At 55.7% G+C, this 23,091-nt stretch overlaps 1 protein-coding gene across 4 annotated transcripts; it reads left to right on the top strand.

Annotated features, from left to right (window-relative positions):
* Positions 1 to 1,059: 1,059 nt before the first annotated feature.
* Positions 1,060 to 20,294, top strand: TNNT1 (troponin T1, slow skeletal type). 4 transcript variants are annotated; one of them, XM_005590368.4, is made up of 14 exons: positions 1,060 to 1,105; positions 4,181 to 4,223; positions 4,325 to 4,338; positions 4,640 to 4,663; positions 4,882 to 4,914; positions 5,752 to 5,773; positions 9,131 to 9,194; positions 9,726 to 9,842; positions 10,077 to 10,154; positions 13,232 to 13,345; positions 13,777 to 13,886; positions 18,417 to 18,507; positions 18,638 to 18,678; positions 20,153 to 20,294. In XM_005590368.4, exons 2-14 carry the CDS (start codon positions 4,192 to 4,194, stop codon positions 20,196 to 20,198), a joined length of 786 nt encoding a protein of 261 aa, XP_005590425.1. In that variant the 5' UTR covers positions 1,060 to 1,105; positions 4,181 to 4,191; the 3' UTR covers positions 20,199 to 20,294. The 4 variants fall into 4 exon arrangements, with proteins under 4 accessions (XP_005590425.1, XP_005590427.1, XP_065390997.2 ...); XM_065534925.2 differs by lacking the exon at positions 1,060 to 1,105 and adding an exon at positions 2,195 to 2,244; XM_005590370.4 differs by lacking the exon at positions 4,882 to 4,914.
* The last annotated feature ends 2,797 nt before the right edge of the window (positions 20,295 to 23,091 follow it).

The following is a 23,091-nucleotide window of genomic DNA, read 5'->3' as shown; positions in this document are numbered from 1 at the left end:
AGACCCAGAGCCAAAAAGAGACAGAAATGGGGTCACAGGTGGACAGAAATGCACAGAGAAACTGTGAGCCTCCACGGACACAAACGCTGAGAGGGGCAGACATGCAGAGACACCCACAGAAATGCAGAGACAAAACCACCTAGAGACACATGCCAAGAAACACACTGAGGGACCCAGAAAGAGACAGATGCAGAGAGAGCCCAAGACAGACCCCAGCAAGAGGCCCCAGGAAAAGCACAGAAACACAGAGACGGACCACGAGAGGCAGAGGTACTGAGAGGTACTGAGAGGTACTGAGAGGCGGGGAGGGGAGGAGGCCTGCTCTCCAGGGCCGGCTTGAACCCAGAACTCAAGGTCATGGCTTGGCTAGGAAGCGCGAGGGGGACACCAAAAAGATCAGTGTTAGATGAAGGTGGGGAGGGAGGGGAGGTTTCACCCTAATTGACACCCCCTCTCCCTCCCTCTCCCCACACCTGCTTCCCGGCTTTAGTGCCTGTTGTCACCAGGATGGAATCCTGGTGGCAGACAAAAGGGTGGGGGTGGGGAGGGGGAGACAGAAAGATGGACAGAGACAGAGGGGGAGACTAAGAAGTGGAGACAGACACACAGAGATACACAGATGGAGAGCCACAGACACAACAGAAACGGGGGTCCAGAAAGAGACCATGGTAGAAAGAGGGAACGGAGAGAAGAAAACAGAAAACATTCCTTATAGCCCATTTGTCATTAGTAGGTCCTCCAAGGACCTACTGTGGGCCGGGCGTGGGGACGTCAAAGCACAGGGAGCTGTAAGGGAGGTAGCTGCAGCACCATGAGACCTGGGGGTGGGGTGGGGGCGGGAGCGGGGCTCCTGGGCCGTGCAGATGGGGTTAGCATGGGGTTGGGGAGGGGCCCGCGGAGGCTTTTGGACTCTGAGTGTGGAGCCAGGGGCAGCGGGGCTGTCTCTGAGCTCCCAGACTTGTGTTTGAGCAATGGAATTCTCTCCCCCTCCCTCTCCCTTCGGGGCGGGGCCAAGCCTCCCAGGGCCAGCTATAAACTCCCGGTAGCTTCAGTGCCCTCAGCAAGGCTCAGCCACGAGCTTCCCAGCATCTCAGACACAGCCTAGGTAAGGGGCTCTGTGGGGCCCTGTGGTCTCCAAAGACTGTGTCCTTGCGGGAGGGGGCAGGAGGTGGGTGGGGAAGATGTGGGGTGTGGAGAAATGGTGCAGAGGTAGGTGGGGCAGACAACTGGAAGTCTGGGAACTTGAGAGGCTCAGACTTCAGGGGGACTCAGGATAGAGGGGAAAATACTGGGATTTGTGGGTCACACAGATCCGAACCCGGGGCTGCCAGGACTTGGGTGTCCCAGAACAAAACCTCCTAGGATCTTGGGGTTCTGGGAATCTGGGGGAAATCTCAGCAGTCAGGGATATCTGGACTTGGAGGTCAAACAGTCTGGGTGTCAGGATTTGGGGCCTCAGACTCTGAGGGTATCAGGAATTGGGGGTGGGTCTCACAATCTGGGGTTTTAGGAGTGGAGGCCTCGGAATCTGAGGTATTATGATAGAAAGCACGAGAACTTGGACTGTCATTATCTGGGTATCATGAATTGGGCCTCCGAGGTTAGGTATCAAGATTTTGGGGGTCTCATATTCTTGAGGTTTCAGAATTTAGGTCCCAAGACCTGGGGGTGGTCTTAAGATGTCCCGGCCCATATCTGGACTATCAAGAACAGCTGTGAGGACTCGCTGGTCTCAGAAACATGGGCATCACAGATTGGGGTCTCAGAATCTGTGGGTATTGGGATTTGGGGCTAGGCACCCCGTGGCCTAGGGAATCTCAAAGACTTTGAGGTCCAAGAATATAGGGGTCCGGGTGAGGTCTGTGGACAGAAGGTGCCCTTTATGCTCCTGCCCCCTGCATGATGTATGGGAAGGTGAAAGGGGAGACAGGTGGGGAGGAAGCCAGCCAGCGGGGAGGGGTGAGTGGGAGAGGGGATGAGGGTGACTAATTCTCCCAGAAGCCCCCCTTCCTCAAATCCCTTCTTAGGAAATGTCCTCTGTCTCACCATCTATGACATCCCCCCGAAATAGCTCCTGGGTGTGGGGCAGCTATTGTCTTCAGGCCACTGTCCCTTCTCAAATGCCTCCTCCTAATCCCAGCTGGATCAGGTTCCCATGGACTTGTCATAAGACAAAAGAGGACAGCTGTGTGGAGGGGGCAGGGTCTGCAGCCTCCTGGCTGTGCCAGGACCACATCTACCAAGGTCTGTCCTCATGCGTGCTTTAGGACAGCCAGCCCCCTCCCTCGGACCCAGGAGTCCAGACCTGAGCCCTCCTCCCTCAGACGCAGGAGTCCAGGTCCCCAGCCCCTCCTCCCTCAGACCCAGGAGTCCAGACTCCCAGCCCCTCCTCCCTCAGACCCAGGAGTCGAGACCCCCAGCCCCTCCTCCCTCAGACCCAGGAGTCGAGACCCCCAGCCCCTCCTCCCTCAGACCCAGGAGTCCAGACTCCCAGTCCCTCCTCCCTCAGACCCAGGAGTCCAGACTCCCAGCCCCTCCTCCCTCAGACCCAGGAGTCCAGACTCCCAGTCCCTCCTCCCTCAGACCCAGGAGTCCAGACTCCCAGTCCCTCCTCCCTCAGACCCAGGAGTCCAGACTCCCAGTCCCTCCTCCCTTAGATCCAGGAATCCAGGCCCCAGCTCCTCCTCCCTCAGACCCAGGATTCCAGACCCCAGCCCCTGCTCCCTCAGACCCAGGAGTCCAGCCCCTGGCCTCTCCTCCCTCAGACTCAGGAGTCCAGACCCCCAGCCCTTCCTCCTTCAGGCCCAGGTGTCCAGCCCCTGGCCCCTCCTCCCTCAGAACCAGGAGTCCAAGCCTCCATCCCCTCCTCCCTCAGACCCAGGTGTCCAGGCCCCAGCTCCTCCTGCCTCAGACCCACGAGTCCAGACCCAGGAGTCCAGACCCAGGAGTCCAGGCCCCAGCTCCTCCTCCCTCAGACCCAGGAGTCCAGAACCAGGAGTCCAGGCCCCCAGCTCCTCCTCCCTCAGACCCGGGAGTCCAGACTCAGGAATCCAGGCCCCCAGCTCCTCCTCCCTCAGACCCCGGAGTCCAGACCCAGGAATCCAGGCCCCCAGCTCCTCCTCCCTCAGACCCAGGAGTCCAGACCCAGGAGTCCAGGCTGCAGCTCCTCCTCTCTGACCCAGGAGTCCAGCCCCCAGCCCCTCCTCCCTCAGACCCAGGAGTCCAGACCCCCAGCCCCTCCTCCCTCAGACCCAGGAGTCCAGACCCAGGAGTCCAGCCCCCAGCCCCTCCTCCCTCAGACCCAGGAGTCCAGACCCAGGAGTCCAGGCCCCCAGCTCCTCCTCCCTCAGACCCCGGAGTCCAGACCCAGGAATCCAAGCCCCCAGCTCCTCCTCCCTCAGACCCAGGAGTCCAGACCCAGAAGTCCAGGCTGCAGCTCCTCCTCTCTGACCCAGGAGTCCAGCCCCCAGCCCCTCCTCCCTCAGACCCAGGAGTCCAGCCCCCAGCCCCTCCTCCCTCAGACCCAGGCGTCCAGGCCCCCAGCCCCTCCTCCCTCAGACCCAGGAGTCCAGCCCCCAGCCCTCCTCCCTCAGACCCAGGAGTCCAGGCCCCCGGCCCCTCCTCCCTCAGACCCAGGAGTCCAGGCCCCTGGCCCCTCCTCCCTCAGACCCAGGAGTCCAGCCCCCAGCCCTCCTCCCTCAGACCCAGGAGTCCAGGCCCCTGGCCCCTCCTCCCTCAGATCCAAGAGTCCAAGCCTCCATCCCCTCCTCCCTCAGACCTAGGTGTCCAGGCCCCAGCTCCTCCTGCCTCAGACCCACGAGTCCAGACCCAGGAGTCCAGACCCAGGAGTCCAGGCCCCAGCTCCTCCTCCCTCAGACCCAGGAGTCCAGACCCAGGAGTCCAGGCCCCCAGCTCCTCCTCCCTCAGACCGAGGAGTCCAGACCCAGGAGTCCAGGCTGCAGCTCCTCCTCTCTGACCCAGGAGTCCAGCCCCCAGCCCCTCCTCCCTCAGACCCAGGAGTCCAGACCCAGGAGTCCAGACCCCCAGCCCCTCCTCCCTCAGACCCAGGAGTCCAGACCCAGGAGTCCAGCCCCCAGCCCCTCCTCCCTCAGACCCAGGAGTCTAGGTCGCCCCCTCCTTGGGGCCCCACCCCACTGGGCCTCTTCTCTCTGTTTCTTAGGCCGCACCAGGATGTCGGACACCGAGGAGCAGGAATATGAGGAGTGAGTGCCGCACTGGGAGGGGTTGGGGCGTGCAATGGTGGAGAGGCTCTCCCACCCCAGGTCTAACTCTCCCCTCCCTCTTTCCCCACACCCGTCCGCAGGGAGCAGCCGGAAGGTGAGTAGGGAGTGGGCCGGCCCCTTGGGATGGAGACACCCCCAGGAACTCTTGGGACGGGAGGCGAGGCTTGTGTCACCCTGGCGGGGAAGGGGCAGCTCAGCCCTCGGGCCCTCGCCCGCCCTCTCCGGGTCTGGAGCGTCTCCCCGTGCCATCCCTGCACCGCCAGGGGGCACATGCCCAACGCAGCCGAGGCCAGAGGGACCCCCGGTCCAGCAGAGGCTGGAACCTTGGTCTCTGGCCACTCCCCGCACCCCTGCCCGAGCTCCTAACGTTTTCTCTTCTGTGCCCCCATCTCCAGAGGAGGCTGCGGAGGAGGAGGAAGGTGAGGTCCCGGACTCCGCAGGTCTGGAGCTGGGGGCGGGGGGCTGGGGGCGGGGACGCTGGGCCCGGGAGGAGGGGGCGGGACGGGGCTCCCGACGGCCTCGGCTCCAGGTCCTCTAACAGCCTCTCCCGTCTCTCCCTCTCTCCCCCGCCGCGCCCGGGCGTGGCCGCTCCCCCCTCGCTCCCCACACCCTCGCTGCTCCTCCCGCCCCTCCCCAGCCCCCGAAGAGCCGGAGCCGGTGGCAGAGCCAGGTAACCGCGGCTGCTTCGCTTCCCGAGACCGATGTCGGGGGCCCGGGGGGACCCCCGATATCCTCGGGCTCCAACCTCCACGACCACCCTTCCCTCCCTCCGCCCCCATAACCCGCCCCCAGGCCCGGTCCTTTAAGCCTCTGAGAGCTCCTGCGCCCTCTCGGGGCCGGGAAGGGAAATGGCCCTGCCGTGGCTTTAACCCGTTCCCTTCCTTCTTAAAGGGACCGACACCCAAGCCTTCTTCCCCAGTCTGGAGGAATCTTTATAGAAGGGTTGGATGTTTGCGGAGAAGCACCACCCCGTCACCCTCATCTTCGCCTCCGACCTTGCCTGTTATTTTCTCCCCCATATACATTCAAAGGTTGGGGCTTGGAATTTAGGATTGCAGAGGAGGCCAGCCCTGGGAGTCAGGGTCTCCAAGGTGGGGGTGGAGGGCCAGCTGGGGAGAGAGCTCTGGGGTCACTGAATAAAGACAGAGGTTGGCCCTCCCCGCACTGCTGGGTCTTAATGGAGGAGGGCAGGCGCTCTGGGCATATAAATAGAGAAGGGTCTGGGGGTTTGCACTCCTGGGAATGCAGACAGCGGCGGTGGGGGGTCCCCACACCAGTTCTGAATGTATATCTGATGCGTGTGACCCTCTTCCTCCTTTACAGCCTCCCTGACTTTCCTTCCCTCTTTTCTTCTTCCCATGCCCCTCCTCTGGAACTGGACTCCGGAGTCCTTCCCTGGGCTCCTGGGGGCCGAGGCTTGGGGGGTCCCTCCCCAGGGTGTGTCAGGCCTAGTCCCTCTCCTCTAAACTCTTGCTAATTATCTCTTTGTATCCCCCACCACCAACAGAAGAGGAGCGCCCCAAACCAAGGTGAGACCCTACAGGGTGGGGGGCCCCAACCATACATCTTCCTAAATATTCCCTCTATCCCCAGAGATAGGGTGTGAGAAAGGCAGAGATGGAGGGAGGAAATTGAAACAGCAGTCAACATTTCTCTACCTCCTTCTGCTCCTCCTCCCTCCCCCTCCTCCCTCCCCCTCCTCCCTCCCCCTCCTGCCCCTTCCCCTCTCCTTCCTCCCTTCACCTCCTCTCCCTCCTTCCGCCTCCTCCTCCTCTTCCTCTTTTTCCCTTTCCCCTTCCCCTTCGTCTTCTCCTCCTTCATCATCGTCATAGTCTCCACTCTATTACCCAGACTGGATTGCAGTGACCCAATCCTGGCTCACTGCCTGGACATCATGGCTTCAAGCAATCCTCCCATCTCAGCCTCCCGAGTAGCCGGGACCACAGGCATGTGTCACCACACCTGGCTATTTTTTTTTTTTTCCTTTTTGTAGAGCTGAGGTCTTGCTATGTTGCTCAGGCTGGTCTCGAACTCCTATCCTCAAGCAATTCTCCCACCTCAGCCTCCCAGAGTGCTGGGATTACAGGCACAAGCCACCATGGCCAGCCAGTCTGTTTCCTTCTTTCCACCCAATGGTCCCTCTTCCCCTCGCGCCTTTACCATCACCCCAGCCTCCTCTCTGGCCTCCTTGCCTCCAGCTTGTGGCTCATCCTCCTCCATGACTCCAGAGAGACCTTTAACACCAGCGCTAACCCCGCCCCTCCTCTGCTCAGAATCTTTCCTCAACTCCCCACTACCCTTAAGACAAGTCAAAGCAACTAGCCTGCATTCAAAGCCTTCCCCATCTGGCTCCAGCCGAGCTCTGCAGCATTTCCCTTCCCCACTGACAGACACACAGTATTTCATGGTTCTCTAGCCACACCGTGCTTTTATACCCCGAGCCTTTGCACACACTGTGCCCTCTGCCTGCATAGTGACAGGTGGGAGGATCGCTTGAGGATAGGAGTTCAAGACCAGCCTAAGTAACAAAATGAAGTCCCCCGCATCCCTACAAAAAATTTTTAAAAATTAGTCGGGCACAGTGGCACACACCTGTGATTCCAGCGACTCAGGAGGCTGGGGAAGGAGGATTGTTTGAGCCCAGGATTTGGAGGCTGCAGTGAGCTGTGATTGCACCACCGTATTCCAGCCTGGGCAACAGAGCAAGACCGTCTCTAAAACATAAATAAAAATAGGGGAATGGGGCTGGGCGCAGTGGCTCATGCCTGTAATTCCAGCACTTTGGGAGGCTGAGGGGGGCAGATTACCTGGGGTCAGGAGTTTGAGACCAGCGTGGCCAACATGGTGAAATCCTGTCTCTACTAAAAATACAAAAATAATTGGCCAGGCACGGTGGCTCAAGCCTGTAATCCCAGCACTTTGGGAGGCCGAGATGGGCGGATCACGAGGTCAGGAGATCGAGACCATCCTGGCTAACATGGTGAAACCCTGTCTCTACTAAAAAAAAAAACAAAACAAAAAAATTAGCCGGGCGAGGTGGTGGGCGCTTGTAGTCCCAGCTACTCGGGAGGCTGAGGCAGGAGAATGGCGGGAACCCAGGAGGCGGAGCTTGCAGTGAGCTGAGATCCGGCCACTGCACTCCAGCCTGGGCGACAGAGCGAGACTCCGTCTCAAAAAAAAAAAAAAAAAAAATTAGCCAGGTATTGTGGTGGGCACCTGTAATCCCAGCTATTTGGGAGGCTTGAGGCAGGAGAATCGCTTGAACCGGGAGGCGGAGGTTGCAGTGAGCCAAGATCGTGCCATCGCACTCCAGCCTGGGCGACAAGAGTGAAACTCCATCTAAAAAAAAAAAAAAAAAATGGAGGGAGGGAATGGACTGACAGGGATTCCAAGGCAAAGGGACAGGATTTGGGGATTGTTGGGGCAAGGGGAGGGAAGCAATGGGGGCAACCCCTAAGGGTCTCTTGGGCTGGGGAACAGAGTGGACAGTGGGGCTGCCATCTCCTTCTCAGAGAAGATGGTGAGCTCCATCAGGACGTCGTGTGTGGGAAGGTGGGAAAAGTTCAGGAGATACCTGCTAACTTGAGTCTGGGGCTTAGGAGAGAGTCTGGACCAGAGACACTTGGCGAGTCCTCAGCAGTTGACAATACCAGAAGTCATTGGAGTGAATGGCATTGATGATGAGAAAAGGGAAAAGGGAGGCTCCCTGGCAGCTCACGGGAGTGTGGGGGGCCAGGAGACAGGGATGGAACAGCCCCGGGGGTGGGAGGCAAGCCAGTATTTATTCCTGTAAAATATGGTGAGCTGTATTGTCTTCCCACACATGACGCCCCGAAGGAGCTCATCAACTTTTCCAAGATGGAGATGGTAGCCCCACTGTGCACTTGGCTGCCTGGCCCAGAGACCACTGGGGATTGTCCTCACCTCCTCCCTCCCCTTGCCCAGCGACCCCTAAGTCCTGTCCCCTTCATCCTGGAATCGCTCTTGGTTGTCTCAGAAACCCAGAAAAGAGAATTCCAAGGAAGTGGCAGGAAATCAGAGCAGGCTGAAGGCTGAACCTCAGAGCAGCACCACCCAATAGAATAGATGGCAAGACACACACATCACTTACAATTTCTTACTAAAGGCCGGGCACGGTGGCTCACGCCTGTAGTCCCAGCACATTGGGAGGCTGAGACAGGCAGATCGCCTGAGGTCGAGAGTTCAAGACCAGGCTGGCCAGCATGGTGAAACCCCATCTCTACTAAAAATACAAAAATTACCCAGGTGTGGTGGCAGGCGCCTGTAATCCCAACTTGCTAGGCATACCTTTTTTTTTTTTTTTTTTTTTTTTTTGAGACGGAGTCTCGCTCTGTCACCCAGGCTGGAGTGCAGTGGCCGGATCTCAGCTCACTGCAAGCTCCGCCTCCCGGGTTCACGCCATTCTCCTGCCTCAGCCTCCCGAGTAGCTGGGACTACAGGCGCCTGCCACCTCGCCGGGCTAAGTTTTTGTATTTTTTAGTAGAGACGGGGTTTCACTGTGTTAGCCAGGATGGTCTCGATCTCCTGATCTCGTGATCCGCCCGTCTCGGCCTCCCAAAGTGCTGGGATTACAGGCTTGAGCCACCGCGCCCGGCCTGCTAGGCATACTTTTAAAGTACAGCAACAACATAGGAAAATTTAATTTTCATAGCACAGTTCTAAAAATCTGTTACATAAATTTTTATCATTTCAACATGTAATCAGCATAAAACATGATTCTGTGCGTTTCACTGACAGCCTGCCTCAGTTGGGACCCTCCACGTTCAGGGGGCTGGCGGCTACCTCACCAGGCAGCGCATCCCGGAGGTGGGAGGTGGCTCAGGGAGGTCGGGCCACTCATGGTCTCTATGTTTCCGTCCACCCAGCCGCCCCGTGGTGCCTCCTTTGATCCCGCCAAAGATCCCCGAAGGGGAGCGTGTTGACTTCGATGTAAGTGTCAGAGACCCCTCCCCAGGCGCAGTTGCTAGTCTTCAAGGGGCTTTTGTTTCAATCATGAAAAGGCGCCGGGCTGGGCCGCGGTGGCTCACGCCTGTAATCCCAGCACTTTGGGAAATTGAGGTCAGGAGTTCGAGACCAGCCTGCTCAATATGGTGAAAGCCCGTCTCTACTACAAACACAAAAATTAGCCGGGCGTGGTGGCGGGCCGTCTGTAATCCCAGCTACTCGGGAGGCTGAGGCAGGAAAATCGATTGAACCCGGGAGGCGGAAGCTGCGGGGAGCTGAGATCGCGCCATTTCACTGCAGCCTGGGAGAAAAGGTCCCCACTCCCCACTCCCCACTCCCGTCTTTGGGCAGCTCTGTCTTTGCAAGAGCTGATTAGTGTCAAACACGAGGCATTGCTGCCACCTGCTGGACACCACCTGGGAAACGGTCCAGTTCACCGTCCTGCATGGGGGAGGCGCTGGGAGGCCGCTGCCCTCTCCAGGGTCTCCCAGGACTGACTCCCCGTGTGTCCTGCAGGACATCCACCGCAAGCGCATGGAGAAAGACCTGCTGGAGCTGCAGACGCTCATCGACGTGCATTTTGAGCAGCGGAAGAAGGAGGAAGAGGAGCTGATTGCCTTGAAAGAGCGCATTGTGAGCCGAGAGTCCGGGTGCCCCCCAGTCTTCCTCTCTCCACGTGGATCCCTTGCATCTTGGGAGATGCAGATAATGGTTTTCCTTCTAGTACAGAGCTGAGCCTGAGGCTTTCGGGAATTCATCCAAGTCGGTGGCCACACTCCAGCCTGTTTATCTCCACTCTTCGCCTACTCTGGGGAGGGATGACTGGGGGTACGTCCCTGCACCTCTTTATTCTTCTCCGTTCCCCAGGAGCGGCGCCGGTCGGAGAGAGCCGAGCAACAGCGCTTCAGAACTGAGAAGGAACGCGAACGTCAGGCTAAGCTGGCGGTGGGTGCCTGCCCTGCCCTGGGAGTCCAAATGTTACTTCTTCAGCCAGATGCCCATTTTGTTGTTGTTGTTATTATTATTACTATTATTATTATTATTTGGAACTGAGTCTAGCTCTGTCACCCCGGCTGGAGTGCAGTGGTGTGATCTCAGTTCACTTCAGCCTCTGCCTCCCAGGTTCAAGCAATTCTCCTGCCTCATCCTCCTGAGTAGCTGGGACTACAGGTGCTCCCCATCACGCCCGGCTAATTTTTGTATTTTTAGTAGAGACAGGGTTTCACCATGTTGGCCAGGATGGTCTCGATCTCCTGGCCTCGTGATCCACCTGCCTCAGCCTTCCAAAGTGCTGGGATTACAGGTGTGAGCCACCGCGCCCGGCCTATTATTATTATTATTATTGTTGTTGTTGTTGTTATTTTGAGACAGAGTTTCACTCTCGTCACCCAGGCTGGAGTGCAATGGCGCGATCTCGGCTCATTGCAACCTCCGCCTCCCAGGTTCAAGCAATTCTCTTGCCTCAGCCTCCTGAGTAGCTGGGATTACAGGCCTGCGCCCCCACACCTGGCTAATTTTGTTTTTTTAGTAGAGACGGGGTTTCTCCATGTTGGTCAGGCTGGTCTCGAACTCCCGACCTCAGGTGATCCGCCTGCCTCAGCCTCCCAAAGTGCTGGTATTACAGGCATGAGCCACCACACCCGACCTATTATTATTATCTATGTATTTATTTGGAGGCAGGGTCTTGCTCTGTCACCCAGGCTGACGTGCAGTGGCGTGATCCTAGCTCACTACAGCTAGGACCTCCCGGGCTCAAACGATTTTCCCACCTCAGCCTCCAGAATCGCTGGGACTACAGGCATGCGCCACTCTGCCCGGGTATTTTTTTTTTTTTAATTATTATTTCAATTTTTTTGTAGACACAGCATTTTGCCATGTTGTCCAGGCTGGTCTTCAACTCCTAAGCTCAAGCAATCCAGCTGCCGTGGCCTCCCAAAGTGCTGGGATTACAGGCATGAGCCACCGCACCCAGCCTGGATTCTCCATTTTCTTCTTTTTCCTTTTTTTTTTTTGAGACAGTCTTGCTCTGTCACCCAGGCTGGAGCGCAGTGACGTGATCTCGGCTCACTGCAACCTCTGCCTTCTGGTTCAAGTGATTCCCCTGCCTTAGCCTCCTGAGTAGCTGGGATTACAGGCACCCGCCATCCGGCTTGGCTAATTTTTGTATTTTTAGTAGAAATGGGGTTTCTTCATGTTGGTCAGGCTGGTCTCGAACTCCTGACCTTAGGCGATCCACCCCCTTGGCCTCCCAAAGTGCTGGGATTACAGGCATGAGCCACCATGCCTGGCCATTATTATTATTATTATTATTATTTGAGATGGGGTCTTTCTATGTTGCCCACGTTGTTCCCAAACCCTGGGCTCACGTGATCCTCTTGCCTCAGCCTCCCAGGTAGCTGGGATTACAGGCACAAGCCACCTGCCTGTCACCCAGCCGAGAAGGGGATTTTGCAGATGTGATTAAGTTAAGGATCTTGAGATGGGACAGTTGTCCTGGAATATTTGTGGGGAGGGGCAAGATCATCACAAGGGTCCTTATAAGAGGAAGGCCAGAGGGTCATACTGAGAGATTTGAAGATGCTACATGGCTGCCTCTGAAGATGGAGGTAGGTCCACGGGCCCAGACGTGCAGGCAGCAGCTGGAAAAGGGAAGGGAATGAATTCTCCCCTAGAACCTCCAGAGAAAATTGGTTCTTGATTTCAGCCCAGTGGGACCAATTTCAGATGTCTGATCCGCAGAACTGTAAGATAACAAGCTTGCATTGTTTTTCTGCCACTAAGTTTGCAAATTATAGCAGTGATAGGAAACTAAGCTTGGGCACGGTGGCTCACACCTATAATCCCAGCGCTTTGGAAGACAAGTGGATCACTTGAGGCCAGTAGTTCACGACCAGCCTAGGCAACATGGTGAAACTCTGTCTCTACTAAAAATACAAAAATTAGCTGGTCGTGGCACATGTCTGTAATACCAGTTACTTGGGAGACAGGCAGGAGAATCACTTGAACCCAGGAGGTGGGGTTTGCAGTGAGCAGCTCAGAGATTGCACCACTGCACTCCAGCCTGAGTGACAAAGGGAAACTCCATCTCAAAAAAAGAAAGGAAACTAATTCAGGTACGGAGTACTGGGTGTACAAAAAGCCTCATGTCCACCATAAGGAGAGGGGGCTCAGCCTGGACAAGCCACTATTTCTGGAACATGCAATGAAGAGTTTCTCAAATGTTGTAATTCCTTTGCTAAATATTCTAGAACCCCTTCCTCAGGCTCGAAGCCATCAGCCTCTTTAATCTCTCCAGTCCTTGGACTTATCACCAGTTACCTTCCTTGACCCTCTTAAAACAGACATTCTCATCTCCTGAGACTAAGGGCAACTGCGGCCCAGACAGGCTGAGCATCTGGAGTGAGGTCACATAGCAAAGTTCACTATTGGCTGTTTCAGGTTGGAGGCATGCAGAAAAAGCAGGCATTTCTCCTTCTCCTTCTCCTTCATTTCCATTTTTTTCTGGGGGGATATTAAGACCCAGGAAGGGGGCCGGGCTAACGTTTGCAATCCCAGCACTCTGGGAGGCTGAGGTGTTGCAGATCACTTGAGGTCAGGAGTTTGAGACCGGCCTGGCCAACATGGTAAAACCCAATCTCTACTAAAAAGACAAAAATTAGCGGGATGTGTTGGTGTGCGCCTGTAGTCCCAGCTACTTGGGAGGCTGAGGCAGGAGAATCACTTGAACCTGGGAGGCGGAGGTTGCAGTGAGCCGAGATCGTGCCACTGCACTCCAGCCTGGTCTCAAAAAAAAAAAAAAAAAAAAAAAAAGCCCAGACAGGGGAAGGAACGTACAGGTGATCACACGGGAGACCTGGCCCCCAGGAGGAGACACCTGTCTCTCTGCTGGTTCTGATGTCCCTGGCCTGCTGATCCCTGTGCTCCACTCAGCACTGAATTGAGCCCCCGTCCTTCCCGTCCCAGGGCCCTCCTCCCTCAGGCCCAGAGGGGCAGCCATGAGGTTAACCCCTTCCTTCCCACAGGAGGAGAAGATGAGGAAGGAAGAGGAAGAGGCCAAGAAGCGGGCAGAGGATGATGCCAAGAAAAAGAAGGTGCTGTCCAACATGGGGGCCCATTTCGGCGGCTACCTGGTCAAGGTGAGTCAGCCTGCAGGAGCCTGAGGTCTAAGTTCTGAGGGGGAAGAGGCTTGGGGCCAGACCTCTGGTTCCTAATGGAGGAGGGTCTGGGGCCTGGACTCCTGGGTCTGAGGGAGGAGGGGCTGGGGGCCTGGACTCCTGGGTCTGAGGGAGGAGGGTCTGTGTCCTGGACTCCTGGGTCTGAGGGAGGAGGGGCTGGGGGCCTGGACTCCTGGGTCTGAGGGAGGAGGGGCTGGGGGCCTGGACTCCTGGGTCTGAGGGAGGAGGGGCTGGGGGTCTGGACTCCTGGGTCTGAGGGAGGAGGGCCTGGGGTGCAGACCTGTGGGTTCCAATATGGAAGTGGTCTGTGGGATCTGACCTGTGGGTCCCGACATGGGGGTGGTCTGTGGGATGTGACCCCCAGTTTACTGTGCCCCCTCCCCAACCCTCAGGCAGAACAGAAGCGTGGTAAGCGGCAGACAGGGCGGGAGATGAAGCTGCGCATCCTGTCTGAGCGCAAGAAGCCTCTGGACATTGACTACATGGGGGAGGAACAGCTCCGGTAGGTGCTATGGGGGGCTCGGGGCTGCAGGGGCCTGGGTGTGAGACAGGGGGATAAAGGAGCTCACACCCACATCTGGGTGGGCAGATACCCCGGGTCTCAGCTCCGGTGCTGTGTGACTTTGGGCAAGTGGCTTCCCCTCTCTGGGCCTCTGCTGCCTTCTCTGTGAAACGTGTCACTGACAGAGAACCCACTTTTCGTGGCTGCCGTGGCCTGTAGCATCTGACAGGTGTTACCGGGGAAGCCGGACAAGATGACTTCCTTCCCGCCCAGTTTAGGAGATTTTGTTAACTCTGTGATGTGCCCTGGAGCTCAGGATGGGCTGTGCCTTTCACCTAAATTCAAGCTAGGAATGCGGTGAGAATGTTCCTCTAGAGCCAGGACCGCCTGCCTCTCATGATAAGATAAGCCACAGGACGGCAGGCTGACGGAGGCTTGCTTCAGGAGGCCCCCTGCATCTCCGTGTTCTCTGGCCTGGGCTGTGGCTCAGAAACTTCAACCCACCGCAGAGTGGCGCAGTGATCGGGTTTGCCGCTTGCACCGAAAGCCCCTGCCCGGGGCTCAGTGCCAGCTCCGTCCGCTGCTTTGTGATCCTGGGCACGTTATCTGACTTCTCTAGGGCTCCCATTCCTCACTGGCAGAATAAGGATGTAATTACATAATCGACCTCACAGAGCCGTGAAAGGGCAGTGAGATAGAAATAATAATTACAGGCTGGGCCTGGTGGCTCATGCCTGTAATTCCAGCACTTTGGGAGGCTGAGATGGGAGGATTGCTTGAGGCCAGGAGTTGGAGACCAGCCTGGGCAATGTAGTGAGACCCAATCCTTAAAAAAATAATTACAGCAGCAGCTTCCTATGGAGGGTTTACAACCCTGTGAGGTAGATACTATTATTATCCTTGTGTTAATAGTGAGAAGCCTGAGGCACAGAGAGGTTAGGTAACCCTTCCAGGGTTGCCCAGCTAACAAGTGGAAGAGCTGGGATTTGAACCCAGGCAGTCTGGTGCAATAGTCCATACTCTTTGCTACTGTGCTGTAATGTGGCTTGATGGTAAATGTTTAACAGCTGCTCTCCAGGGGGCAAAACGTCTAGATTTAGCACGTGCCCATTCCCATGGTGTAAATACTTCCACCTTGCTCCTTTCAAACTATTGTATGAGGACACTGAGTGTGGAGTCGGGAAAAGATGTGCACCGCAGGCTCCTGGAAGGCCTCTGCGGGGGCGGTGGGCCGTCCTTCCTGTGCACATGATGCATGTAAAGTATTGTCAGCCAGGCGCGGTGGCTCACACCTGTAATCCCAGCACTTTGGGAGGCTGAAGTGGGCGAATCACTTGAGGTCAGGAGTTCGAGACCAGCCTGACCAATCTGATGAAATCTCATCTCTACTAAAAATACAAAAATTAGCCAGGAGTGGTGGCTTGCGCCTGTAATCCCAGCTGCTCTGGAGGCTGAAGCAGGAGAATCACTTGAACCTGGGAGGTGAAGGTTGCAGTGAGCCAAGATTGCACCACTGCACTCCAGCCTGGGCGACAAGAGCAAGACTGTCTTAAAAAAAAAAAAAAAAAAAAAGGCTGAGGTGGGAGGATCACTAGAGCCTGGGAGGTCGAGGCTGCAGTGAACTGTGATCATGTCACTGCACTCCAGCCTGGGTGACAGTGAGACCCTACAAGAAAGAAAGAAAAGGAAAGAGGGAGGGAGGGAGGGAAGGAAAGGAAGGAAAGGAAGGAAAGGAAGGAGTAGGTTTTAGTCCAGGGCTGGTTTGGCAATTCTACAAAATCAGACACCCAGACTCCTATTTTTTTCTTTTTTTTTTTGTTTTTGTTTTTTTTTTTTGAGACAGAGTCTCGCTCTGTCGCCCAGGCTGGAGTGCAGTGGCCGGATCTCAGCTCACTGCAAGCTCCGCCTCCCAGGTTCACGCCATTCTCCTGCCTCAGCCTCCCGAGTAGCTGGGACTACAGGCGCCCGCCACCTTGCCCGGCTAGTTTTTTGTATTTTTTAGTAGAGACGGGGTTTCACTGTGTTAACCAGGATGGTCTGGATCTCCTGACCTTGTGATCCGCCCATCTCGGCCTCCCAAAGTGCTGGGATTACAGGCTTGAGCCACCGCGCCCGGCCTATTTTTTTCTTCTCACTCACTACTTTTAGCCCAATAGTTCCATCCTCAAAATCACTCATAGTCCAATATGGCTGCTAGAGCTCCAGCCATCACATTTATGATCCAAGCAGCAGAAAGAAGATGTAAGAGAAGAACCACACAGTCTTTTTTGGAAGCCCTACCTGTAGGGTCCAGCCCCACAGGGTCGGTGGGTTTTCTCCCCATGTGCAGAGACGAGAGATTGTAGAAATAAAGACACAAGACAAAGAAAAGACAGCTGGGCCTGGGGGACCACTACCACCAAGACGTGGAGACCGGTAGTGGCCCGAATGCCAGGCTGCGCTGTTATTTATTGGATACAAGACAAGGGGGCAGAGTAGGGAGTGTGAGCCATCTCCAGTGATTGACAAGGTCACGTGAGTCACGTGTCCACTGGACAGGGGGCCCTTCCCTGTTTGGCAGCCGAGGAGGAGAGACAGAGAGAGAGAGGACACAGCCTATGCCATTATTTCTTCATATCAGAGGTTTTTAGTACTTTCACTAATTATGCTACTGCTATCTAGAAGGCAGAGCCAGGTGTACAGGATGGAACGTGAAGGCGGACTAGGAGCCTGACCACTGAAGACAGCATCACAGGGAGACGGTTAGGCCTCCAGATAACTGCAGAGGTGGAGGTCTTCTCTAAACTCCCCGGGGACAGGGGAACTCCCTTTCCTGGTCAGCTAAGTAGCGGGTGCTTTTCCTTGGCACTGACGCTACCGCTCGACCACGGTCCACTTGGCAACGGGCATCTTCCCAGATGCTGGCGTTACCGCTAGACCAAGGAGCCCTCTGGTGGCAGTGTCCGAGCATAACAGACGGCTCACACTCCTGTCTTCCGGTCACTTCTCACCATGTCCCTTCAGCTCCTATCTCCATATGGCCTGGTTTTTCCTAGGTTATGATTGTAGAGCGAGGATTATTATAATATTGGAATAAAGAGTAATTGCTACAAGCTAATGATTAATGATATTCATATATAATCATCTATGATCTATATCTAGTATAACTATTCCTATTTTATTTATTTAATTATACTGGAATGGCCCGTGCCTTCGGTATCTTGCCTCGGCACCTCGGTGACTTGCCTCCCACACCACCCAGTGACCTAGTTTCATCCCATCAGCCACCCCTACCTGCAAGGGAGATTGGGAAGAGTAGTTTTTCAAGTCAGCCTATGGCACAAGATTCTATTTCTAGAAGAAAGGGAGAAGGGCTAACAGGTAGGCAAGCAGCCATCTCTTCCACAGTTTTATTTCCATATCTTCTAGAGAAGGAAACAGGATTCTAAAGGAAGTCACTTGACATATTCATAAACCAGAGAATGGCATGCTGGGATTTGAACCACGGGCTTCTAACTGCAGAGCCTGGGTTTGCTCTTTTCTTTCTGCCTTTTCTTTCCCCCTCCCCCTCCCCTCCCCTCCCCTCCCCCTCCCCTCCCCTCCCCTCCCCTCCCCTCCCCTCCCCCTCCCCTCCCCTCCCCTCCCCTCCCCCTCCCCTCCCCTCCCCTCCCCTCCCCTCCCCTCCCCTCCCCTCCCCTCCCCCTCCCCTCCCCTCCCCTCCCCTCCCCTCCCCTCCCCTCCCCTCCCCCTCCCCTCCCCTCCCCTCCCCTCCCCTCCCCTCCCCTCCCCTCCCCTCCCCCTCCCCCTCCCCTCCCCTCCCCTCCTCTCCCCTCCCCCTCCCCTCCCCTCCCCTCCCCCTCCCCTCCCCTCCCCCTCCCCTCCCCTCCCCCTCCCCTCCCCCTCCCCCTCCCCTCCCCTCCCCCTTCCCTCCCCTCCCCTCCCCCTCCCCTCCTCTCCCTTCTTCTCCCCTCCCCTCTTCTCCCCTCCCCTCTCCACTTTCCTTTCTCCTTTCTCCTTTCCTTTCCTTTCTTGCATCTTGCTCTGTTGCCCAGGCGGGAATACAGTGGTGCCATCACAGCTCACTGCAGTTTTGACCTCCCAGGTTCCCTCCACCTCAGCCTCCCAAATAGCCGGGACCACAGGGGAATGCCACCATGCCTGGCTAATTTTTTTTTATTTTTAGCAGAGGTAGGGTCTTCTATGTTGCTCAGGCTGGTCTCGAACTCCTGGCCTCAAGCGATCTGCCCTCCTCTGCCTCCCAAAGTGCTGGGATGACAGGCATGCGCCACCGAGCCTGGTCTCTTAACTGTGACACCCTTCTCTCCCCTTGGGAAATGCGAGAGCTCCAGCTCGGATATGGAGAAAGCGGTCACAGATCGTAAAACTCTTGGCCTCCAATATTAACATATGGTGCCGACAACGCTGAACTCACAGTCTCGCTGTGTGGCTTTGGGTGTTCCCACACCTCTCTGGGCCCAAGTTCTTCTCTGTCCCTGGGCCTAGGGCCTGGCCTGCCTGGCTGCCTCCATCACAGCCCTCCTGCCCCACCAGGGAGAAAGCCCAGGAGCTGTCGAACTGGATCCACCAGCTGGAGTCTGAGAAGTTCGACCTGATGGCGAAGCTGAAACAGCAGAAATATGAGGTGAGACCCAGCTCTGCAGGGAGGAAGAGTAGGGCTGGGCTGGGAGGGACCAGCAAGTTCTGTGCAGGGTTGGGTGGCCCGTCCCGACGTCCCCACTGGCTGTCCCAGCATCTGCTTTCTGCTTCCACAGATCAACGTGCTGTACAACCGCATCAGCCATGCCCAGAAGTTGTGAGTGTGATCCTGTCTCGAGCCCTTGCTCTCGTCCCCACCCTCCCGCGGACTCTCAGGCCTCTCTTTCCTCCCTCTGTGGGCTCCATCCCCCACTGCCTCTGGGTTTCTGCCCCTTTCTCTTTGTTCTTCCTTCTCCGTCTTCCTCTCTCTGCTCTCGGAATCCTGGGTCTCAGTCCCTTTGTCTTTTTCCTTTCTTATTTTTAGTTTTTGAGAGGGAGTCTTGCTCTGTTGCCCAGGCTGGAGTGCAATGGTGCAATCTCAGCTCACTGCAACCTCCATCTCCCGGGTTCAAGCGATTCTCCTGCCTCAGCCTCCCAAGTAGCTGGGATTACAGGCGTGCGCCACCACGCCCGGCTAATTTTTGTATTTGTTTAGTAGAGACGGGGTTTCCCCATGTTGATCAGGCTGGTCTCGAACTCCTGACCACAGGTGATCCGCCCACCTCGGCCTCCCAAAGTGCTGGGATGACAGGTGTAATCCTGAGCCACCGCGACCAGCCCCTTTTCCTATGTTCCTCTAAATCCACGGCCGGGGAGGGGAGGGCCAGTCTCATTCCCCGGAGGACACTGGGCAGCGTCGGGAGGCATTCGGCTGTCACAACTGGAGAGGGGCCACAGACATCTAGAATGCAGAGACCCGCATGCTGCTCAGTGTCCTACAATGCCCAAGACAGGGCCCCACACAGCAAAGAATGATCTGGCCCAAATGTCTACGGTGCTGAGGTTCAGAGGGTCTTCTCTTTTTTTTTTGAGACAGTCTCTCTCTGTCACCCAGGCTGGAGTGCAGCGGCGCGATCTCAGCTCACTGCAACCTCTGCCTCCCTGGGGTTCAAGCGATTCTCCTGCCTCAGCCTCCTCAGTAGCTGCGATTACAGGCGCACACCACCGTGCCTGGCTAATTTTTGTATTTTTAGTAGAGACGGGGTTTCACCACGTTGGTCAGGCTGGTCTCAAACTCCTGACCTCGTGATCCGCCCACCTTGGCCTCCCAAAGTGCTGGGATTACAGGCGTGAGCCACCGCATCCGGCCGAGAAGGTCTTCTCTGAATCTCTCTCTCTGTTTCTCGACTGATGTCTTCCTTCCTCCCTCCTCTCCCTCTCCCTTCTCCTCTTCTCCTGTTTCCTGTCTCTTTCACCCCAGCCCTTCCTGCATGTTACCTACCCAGGCCCAGATCACCCAACCCTTCCTCCCCCTACGCTGGCCCCTGACTCATAAACATTCATCAGCTCCGCCATGAACACCCTGCATCACCCCCAAATGTCAGCTCCCACGTGTCAGTGAGGCCTTTGGCCACCAGCCGCTGCCCCCCAGTCGTAGAACCCAAAAGAGATGACAGCTGTTTTGCACACGGCTTCCTCTGGGCAGACAGGGCTAATATTTTGGGGGATGGGCTTCCTGAATTGAGGGCCTGGGGCCCATTTCAGAGGCTGGAGGGGCCCCTTCTTCCTGATACCACCTCCTTCTTCTACAGCCGGAAGGGGGCAGGGAAGGGCCGCGTTGGAGGCCGCTGGAAGTGAGGACGCCGCCCCGGACAGTGGCCTGCTCTTACCCACCCGGGAAGCCTGGGAGTGTCAGTCCCTTCGGTAGCTTGAAATAAACGCTTCCCTCAGACACCTGCTGGGTTCTCTGATGTTATTGTTGTTGATATGCGGCTGGTCTCTCGTGGTTCATTGACTTCTTATTACCAACACGCCATTGCTTGAAAGAGTGTCATCAATAATAATCATTAGAGTATGGCAGACTGAACCTTCACTCACTGCTGGTGGGAATGGAAAATGCAACAGCTTTGCAAGCAACCTGGCGGTTCCTCAACAAGTGAAGCCTTTCCACAGGACCCAGCCGTTCCCCTCCTAGATGGATGTCCGAGAGAGCCAAGAACCTTTGTCCACACAAAAGCTTGCACATGAATTTCATAGCAGCATTTTAATTTTTAATTTTTTTTTTTTTTTTGAGACGGAGTCTCGCTCTGTTGCCCAGGCTGGAGTGCAGTGGCGCGATCTCAGCTCACTGCAAGCTCCGCTGCCTCCCGCGTTCACGCCATTCTCCTGCCTCAGCCTCCTGAGTAGCTGGGACTACAGGTGCCCGCCGCTGCGCCCGGCTAATGTTTTTGTATTTTTAGTAGAGACGGGGTTTCACTGTGTTCGCCAGGATGGTCTCGATCTCCTGACCTTGTGATCCGCCTGCCTCGGCCTCCCAAAGTGCTGGGATTACAGGCCTAAACCACCACACCTGGCCTTTATTTTTAATTTTTAGAGACAGGGTCTTGCTCTGTCACCCAGGCTGCAGTGCAGTGGTGTGATCATGGCTCACTGCAGCCTCGAATTCCTGGGCTCAAGTGATCCTCCCACATCAGCCTTTGAAAGTGTTGGGATTACAGGCGTGAACCACTGCACCAGCCGCAGCATTTTTATTTATTTATTTATTTTTTATTTTTTTTGAGATAGAGTCTTGCTCCGTCACCCAGGCCGGAGCGCAGTGGCATGATCTCGGCTCACCACAACCTCCACCTCCCGGGTTCAAGCAATTTTCCTGTCTCAGCCTCCCAAGCAGCTGGGACTACAGGTGCCCGCCACTACGCCTGGCTAATTTTAGTATTTTTGGTAGGGATGGGGTTTCACCATATTGGTCAGGCTGGTCTCAAACTCCTGACCTCAGGTGGTCAGCCCGCCTCGGCCTCCCAATGTGGTGGGATTATAGGTGTGAGCCACTGCGTCTGGCTTTTTTTTTTTTTTTTTTTTAAGACAGAGTCTCACTCTGTCACCCTGGCTGGAGTGCAGTGGTGCGATTTCGGCTCACCGCAACCTCTACTTCCCAGGTTCAAGCGATTCTCCTGCCTCAGCCTCCCAAGTAGCTGGGATTATAGGCGCCTGCCACCACTCCTAGCTAATTTTTATATTTTTAGTAGAGACGGGGTTTCACCACGTTGGTCAGGCTGGTCTCGAACTACTGACCTCAGGTGATCCGCCTGCCTCAGCCTCCCAAAGTGCTGAGATTACAGCCGTGAGCCACCGTGCCCAGCCCACTGCATTTTTCTTAATAGCCTAAAGGCAAGCAACTCAAATGTTCATTAACTGATGAACATACGTTGATAAACATACGTTGGTTCATCCACACAGTGGAATGTTGTTTAGCCACAGAAAGGAATGAAGGGCTGACATGTGGTGTGACATGCACGAACCTTGAAAACATACTAAGCGAAAGGAACCAGACATCAAAGACCACATATTATATGATTCCATTTGTATGAATTTTCTAGAATAGGCAAATCCATAGAAGCAGGAAGGAGGTTCGTGTTTTTGAGGGGCTGGGGGACGGTGGGTAGAGATGATGGCTAAAGAGAATGGCGTTTCTTTTTCGATGACGAACGTGTTCTGGAATTAGATAGTGGTGACAGTTGCACAACCTGTGAATATACTGAAAAACTCTGAATTGTACTTTAGATGGTACATCTTATGATATGTAAAGTATATCCAAATTAAGAAATTCAAAAGCAGGCCAAGTGAGGTGGCTCCTGCTTATAATCCCAGAACTTTGGGAGATCGAGGCGGGAGGATCTTTTTTTTTTTTTGAGATGGAGTCTCGTTCTGTCGCCCAGGTTGGAGTGCAGTGGCGCAATCTTGGCTCACTGCCAAGCTCAAGGCAGGAGGATCTCTTGAGGTCAGGAGTTCGTGACCAGCCTGGCCATCTCTAGGAAACCCTAGCTCTACTAAATTACAAAAGAAAAAAGAAAAAAAAAATGAGCTGGGCATAGTGGTGCCTGTAATCCCAGCTACTCAGGAGGCTAAGGCAGGAGAATCGCTTGAACGGTGGTGGGGGGGGGTTGCAGTGAGCCGAGATTACACCTCTGCCCTCCAGCCTGGGTGACAGAGCAGGACTCCATCTCTCACACACACACACAAAATGCAAAAGCACATTTAAAAAGTGACACGTGGCTGGGCGCGGTGGCTCAAGCCTGTAATCCCAGCACTTTGGGAGGCCGAGACGGGCGGATCACGAGGTCAGGAGATCGAGACCATCCTGGCTAACACGGTGAAACCCCGTCTCTACTAAAAAATACAAAAAAAAAACTAGCCGGGCGAGATGGCGGGCGCCTGTAGTCCCGGCTACTCGGGAGGCTGAGGCAGGAGAATGGCGGGAACCCGGGAGGCGGAGCTTGCAGTGAGCTGAGATCCAGCCACTGCACTCCAGCCTGGGCGGCAGAGCGAGACTCTGTCTCAACAAAAAAATAAAAATAAAAATAAAAGAAAAAAAGAAAAAAAGAGACCAGGCGCTGTGGCTCATGCCTGTAATCCCAGCACTTTGGGAGACTGAGGCGGGTGGATCATGAGGTCAGGAGATTGAGCCATTCCTGGCTAACATGGTGAAACTAAAAATACAAGAAAATTAGCTGGGTGTGGTGGTGGGTGCCTG

Source organism: Macaca fascicularis, chromosome 19 (assembly GCF_037993035.2).
Source record: "Macaca fascicularis isolate 582-1 chromosome 19, T2T-MFA8v1.1".
NCBI lineage: Eukaryota > Metazoa > Chordata > Mammalia > Primates > Cercopithecidae > Macaca > Macaca fascicularis.
Note: the sequence above shows the minus strand (reverse complement) of the source record. Positions and strands in the feature narration are given on the sequence as shown.

Bases quoted from the DNA above. Each gene is read 5' to 3' on its own strand.
- TNNT1 (XM_005590368.4), top strand. From the start codon at position 4,192: ATGTCGGACACCGAGGAGCAGGAATATGAGGA. The intron at 13,346-13,776 runs GTGAGTCAGCCT...CCCAACCCTCAG, and splicing joins TCGGCGGCTACCTGGTCAAG to GCAGAACAGAAGCGTGGTAA. The intron at 18,508-18,637 runs GTGAGACCCAGC...CTGCTTCCACAG, and splicing joins TGAAACAGCAGAAATATGAG to ATCAACGTGCTGTACAACCG.